At 38.4% G+C, this 6,164-nt stretch overlaps 1 protein-coding gene across 1 annotated transcript in view; it reads left to right on the forward strand.

Moving 5' to 3' along the window:
• The first annotated feature begins 1,116 nt into the window (after positions 1 to 1,116).
• LOC149801163 (tubulin alpha-1A chain-like) overlaps positions 1,117 to 6,164 on the forward strand; it is a 6,001-nt gene continuing 953 nt past the window's right edge. Inside the window, exons 1-3 of the mRNA XM_089955189.1 lie at positions 1,117 to 1,414; positions 5,151 to 5,373; positions 5,800 to 6,164. The exon at positions 5,800 to 6,164 is cut by the window's right edge and continues 953 nt beyond it. Of these exons, the coding sequence (XP_089811315.1) occupies positions 1,412 to 1,414; positions 5,151 to 5,373; positions 5,800 to 6,164 (591 nt within the window). The 5' untranslated portion in view covers positions 1,117 to 1,411. The remainder of the gene's footprint in view (positions 1,415 to 5,150; positions 5,374 to 5,799) is intronic.

Here is a 6,164-nt window from a genome sequence, read left to right on the forward strand (position 1 = left end):
TTGTAGGGTTTAATGCCATTTCTCAGCACAATATAGGCTATTCATGCTTGCCAGTATAACTGGTGGAGGAAGAACCCCGGAAAACCTGGGGAAGAACCACCGACCCACTAGAAGCTACTGGCAAGCTTTTTCACGTACCCACGCAGACAGAGATGAGACTCGAACCCACGCAGACAGATATGAGACGGAAGGTGAGCGCTTTTGACCACTCGGCCACTCGGTGCCCATGAATAGAGAATGACAGGCAGCACATCGCTGTAATTCATTACAGGCATCACAAGCTATAGGGAATGACAGACAGCTCACGGCTGTAGAAAATGACCGGCTGCACATGGCTGTGTATAACTTGATAGGTAACACATGATAGTAGAGACTATATACAAATTTAATTGTAGAGAATGCCAGACAGCGCATGCCTAGAGAATAACAGGCACCATATATAGATAAATGTATAGTATGACAAATGGAAGAGAGAAAAAAGCAATATCGTGCGCTCAAGAGTTTTAAAAAATAATCGAACGGCATTTGCATGTAGCAAAGTTACGATTTTTTATTTTGTTTTTTCATTGCCTATTACGGATTTTTCTTTTCTCAAGTTCTTGTGATGCCCCATGCCACATAAGATTATCTGTTATCAAACATGATGAATTCAGGATTTCATGTAATGTGTTTCATAAAAAGACGACATTTACCGAAAATATATACAGGTTAGATGCGATTTTCTGAAAGGCTGGAGTTAATATTTAGGAAGACCACATTCAGACTTGACGGTAGTAACACAAAACCCTCCCAGATCTCTGGTAATAAGCTGTAGTCTCGGCAGTTTTTGCTAAGGGTTGGAGGTGGTCTCTAGTTCGTGTATTTCAGGCTTGATTACTCAGAAAATACACTGTCTAGATTTGTATTTTTACAAATGTTAAAGAGTAAGATATTCAACAACTTTACAGTAGCCGTCAACAAGTCTTTATGATGACCGTGACTTTACTTCATGCGTGACTGCCTCCAACGACCGCACTTAAGAAAGACAAATCTGTTTGCTAGACTCCTAAGTGGGTCAAGACTGATTAATAAAAGCATGCGTCATGCTGAGAAACACACGATTGCGTTGCCCTCTTATCATAATACGTTTCTATTATTGTATGCTTGCTGAATATTTTGTGTACACATAAGAAAGTTCCAAAACCAAGGTGATCGATTCACCTGAAAGGTGTATTTACAGAGCCTTGGAGATTGAACAATAGAGTATTTTCTTTTCGATATGCCTTTGTTTATAGCAACAGATAAGTCGGACAGGATTAAACCGGGTTTTTGGCGCAAAATCAGTCATTGAGCCGCTCACCAGCGACGATTCAAGTCCGAAGTGAGTACTACACAGTATTTTATCAACGTCGTTCGCAGATAGCAAATTAAAATGGTAAGTAAAAGCTATTCTGCCCACACTACTACTGTCACTGCTACAACCACCTCCATAAGTATTATATGAAATGCATTCGTGCAGTCTAAAACAGATGTTGTATCACTCTTGGTAAGCAGAGGCATAGATTCGTTTAAATTAAATAATTCCTAAATTGACCCAACACTCAGTAGTGAGATATGTTATTATTTTTTTAATGTTATTTTTCGTTAATGCCATTAAAATGTTTAAAGATGATATACGAGACTTTCAACAAATGTCCTTTAACTAGGATGCTTGTTAGTTTTGAAACTTGCAATAAAATCCTCAATTGAGCGCTGTTTAACACATCTACATGACTCACTATTTTTCTATATCGAAAAATTTCGACTTCATGAGAACTTAAGTCAAGAAATAAAAACATTAAAAAGAAAACACATTAACTGAAACAAAATCTTTATGAGCTCCGTATGAATAGATACAAGATCAGTTGTCGTAGAAACAATTCTAGCTAAATCTTAAAGTATAGAGAAAATCTTTATCTCTAAAAAAAAGACGGTTCCTATTATTATATTTACATCATTTATACATTTATTTAATTGATGATTACAATATTCCCAGGTGAACTAATGTGGAACTGATTGCTATGTATTTTCCCTTTTCATTGTCTCTATTTCACTTAAATCACACCATTATCCGACGTACAGTAGGCAAAAGGATGTAAGATCCCACTTTAAAACAAACGGACGGAAACTGGTAGCTGGGCCATCTCCAAGCCGGAAAACCCAACTCGATTAGTTTCAGTAGATGGTTTATGGTCCTTGTTAAGTTTTGTAGCCACAGGTTTCCGCTCTTGATCCGAACCACTTACTGCCAATTTAAGTACTTTGGAGTTCTTTTATCGAATCGATGTATTGTGTGCACACATACTGTGAACTCCACTTCGTACGATTACTGAGACACGGTGTTAGATCATCGGACTCGTAATCCAAGGGTCGCTGGTTTAATATCAGCCCAAGCCAGCCCAGGAAGGCTGCTTCGGTGTGTCCTTGGGAAGGGTGTGTAACTCCCTTTTTCGCAGTATGATATAACTAGCGTTATGATAAACGTGCTGTGAAAGCCAACATTCCCAACCCCCGCAAAAATTAACAGGTTTATAGAATTGCACCCAAGACTGCACGTCTTCCTGTCTAGTGGCTTACATGTGCAGTACAAACTTTCTTATCACGAGCACATTCAGCATCAACTATTATCGGACCTTAAACATGATTCCAAGATGTTTTTCCATTCCTATTATTGAGCATTCGTCCAAAGTAAACGTTTTACATTGTTTCCGCGTCACTTCTCAACCGTAACACATAACGGGACCGTTAACTCCATTGCTTGTCAGTATTCATGTCTGCACACGGCACTCGCCTCACTAAGCGCTTAATTACGGATTGCAGACTATTGGAGTGTCCTGCTTCAAGACCGTTTCTGACACAAACAATTTTCAAAGGGTTCTTCTCGCCCTAATTTGAAGAATATTATTTGCGAAGGTTGTTCATTAGTTGAGAACTCGCCAGATGAGGAGTGAACGAGAACAAAGATGACAGAGTATGCCGAGTAACTCTGCACCATCCGTGCAAAGGTTCGCTGACAACTCCTTCTTGTGCTTTTAAGATCGCAGATAGTTATTATCCTCCATCTTTACCGGAAGTATGAAATATCAATACTTTGCTCCTATTATGCACCGCTACAACCAATCACTGCAGTTCAAAGGGAAGTTTGCAGACTAGCTGTTATGGCAATTTCATCACAGTTGTGCAAATGGTATCATTAACTGGACATTTGGAGGACGCAAGTTAACAAGTTACCCGCCTATAATGGGGACGCAAGTTAACAAGTTACCCGCCTATAATGGGGACGCAAGTTAACAAGTTACCCACCTATAATATTGACTTGCCAATCCATGTAGGGTACCAACGAACAAAATTGTTTTAGATTTATAGCGATTCACTCTATACGTTTGTATATTATTTAAATGCTTAACAACCTTTCGGATAAAATTATTTATAAAAAAAAGTTCCACAAACTTTACATTGTTTTAATTGTTTGTTGTGATGACTTGCTATGTTTAATCTGATATATTTCTTGATTGTAACTATAAGCAAGTAAAATCTTCGTAAAATTCGATTAATATATTATGGTGAAACGTAAAATTGTCCATGCTAATTGAAACACTTCGGTTGTCAGACTGGGAGTTAGTAGTTCCTGCATGCTGTCAAGCACTTCGTTTGTCAGACTGGAAGTTAGTAGTTCCTGCATGCTGTCAAGCACTTCGTTTGTCAGACTGGGAGTTAGTAGTTCCTGCATGCTGTCTGCAATCCCATACTTCTTAAATGGAAGTAATCCCTTTTGGAAATGCCATAATCTTGATGCCTAATTTGGTGTTCGGATATTAACTCTAATTGTTAGGGCGAATACATATGTCTTCTGGACAAAAATCGCATCACGTGTATTCAAAAGACGGTAGTGTATCTTTTGAATGGACAGTTCTTAATACTTGAGTTTGTTTTTGGCTCTTCTCAACTTAACGTGAAGAACACTGTTCGCGAATGTTTTCTCAAGTTCTGAAAGCACACCAACTCTAAAGCTGGAGGAGACGAGAACAGCAATGGCGGAATATAGCGAGTGTGATGCGTTATCTAATAAACAAAGACTGGAACTTGAAATTCAGAACGAAGTAACGAGTAAAACCTGGCTGTGTATCTGCTAAACTGTACTCATGGCCTGCTAAACTGTACTCATGGCCTGCTAAACTGTACTCATGGCCTGCTAAACTCTACTAATGGCCTGCTAAACTGTACTCATGGCCTGCTAAACTGTACTCATGGCCTGCTAAACTGTACTCATGGCCTGCTAAACTGTACTCATGGCCTGCTAAACTCTACTAATGGCCTACCTAAGCTATCATCGTGATTTATTCTTGAGTACGTGTTATTTGTGATTCTTCCAACCGGAATAAGTAGTACCCAACCGTTTTAAAAACCTGATATAGTTTATCCACTTTTAAAACAGTTGGCATGAATAGGGAGTTGACTTTAGTGTCGCAGCTTAACAATGGACACATTTCGAAGCACTGAAGTGAAGACTGGTGAACCAGCTCTCTCATATTTATGATCCATGTCAGCGGAATTCGCTTTAACGCTCAGTTCATTCTTTTGTTCACGAAATGAAATTTGACTAGTTTATTTGTTGGGATTGCCGGGTGAAATCATATATTTGGTATCATGTTCCCATCCGTCTCTGGAAATAATGCAATCTTTTTTTCAGTTGGCTTTACAATTTTCATTAAAAAAAAATAACATTAGGTTTTGCTAGCTATTTTTGCCTCAAACCTTACTTTTAACAACCTTAACTGTGGCATAGTACCTTGTTGATGTGGTACTCGTAAACAGTCTGTCGGCACTGAGGGCCAAATTTACAACAAATACGCGTTTTCTGAAAATTTTAACAGAATAACCATGGAAATTTAAAAAAATCGAAAAAGCTTACCTAAAATGATATCATGTCAAATATAATGATCATAGTATTTGTGGTTATAATATATATATATATATATATATATATATATATATATATATATATATATATATATATATATATATATATATATATATATATATATATATATATATATATATATATATATATATATATATATATATATATATATATTCTCTTCTAATAATTTATATTTCTTTTTATGTTATAGCGAGAGTGCATCAGTATTCACGTCGGTCAGGCCGGAGTCCAGATTGGCAATGCATGCTGGGAGTTGTACTGTCTAGAACATGGTATCCAGCCTGATGGTCAGATGCCCAGTGATAAAACCATCGGAGGTGGAGATGACTCGTTCAACACCTTCTTTAGCGAGACAGGGGCTGGAAAACACGTGCCAAGAGCTGTGTTCATTGATCTCGAGCCAACTGTAGTCGGTTAGTATTTATAAATGGCACAGCTAATGTATATAAAGACCTGTTGGCATCTTTTAGTTTCGTTATACATCAAAGGAACACCTATGCTTGCAATCTAACTGACACACACGCACACATATTTAACTCCTCTCTCTCTCTCTCTCGTAAGTTTTGTCGGAAATATTATGAAATGACAAATAGCCACGTTACTTAGGATATAGCTGACATTTGTTAAATTTGAGGTGTTATGAATTACAAATTATTGTTAAATCAAAACGGAACATCTAAACTATGCGTTTTTTCGACAAACATGAATTACAAACAATCAGTTACACAGTTTGAGTACAAGTTGCGCTCTCTCTCTCTCTCTCTCTCTCTCTCTCTCTCTCTCTCTCTCTCTCTCTCTCATAGTTGTAAAATTGTAAAATCTTATTCATTCAATTTCAGATGAAGTAAGGACCGGCACCTACCGACAGCTGTTCCACCCAGAACAGTTGATAACCGGCAAGGAGGATGCTGCCAACAACTACGCCAGAGGTCACTACACCATTGGTAAGGAAATCGTCGACCTTGTACTGGACAGGATCCGAAAGCTGGCCGACCAATGTACAGGTCTTCAGGGATTCCTCATTTTCCACAGCTTTGGTGGTGGTACTGGATCCGGCTTCACCTCTCTGCTTATGGAAAGATTGAGCGTGGATTACGGCAAGAAATCCAAGCTGGAGTTCGCTATCTACCCTGCACCTCAAATTTCCACTGCCGTCGTTGAACCCTACAATTCCATCTTGACCACACACACCACCCTTGAGCAC

Source organism: Sinohyriopsis cumingii, chromosome 4, assembly GCF_028554795.1.
Source record: "Sinohyriopsis cumingii isolate HCF-2022 chromosome 4, ASM2855479v2, whole genome shotgun sequence".
Lineage (NCBI taxonomy): Eukaryota > Metazoa > Mollusca > Bivalvia > Unionida > Unionidae > Sinohyriopsis > Sinohyriopsis cumingii.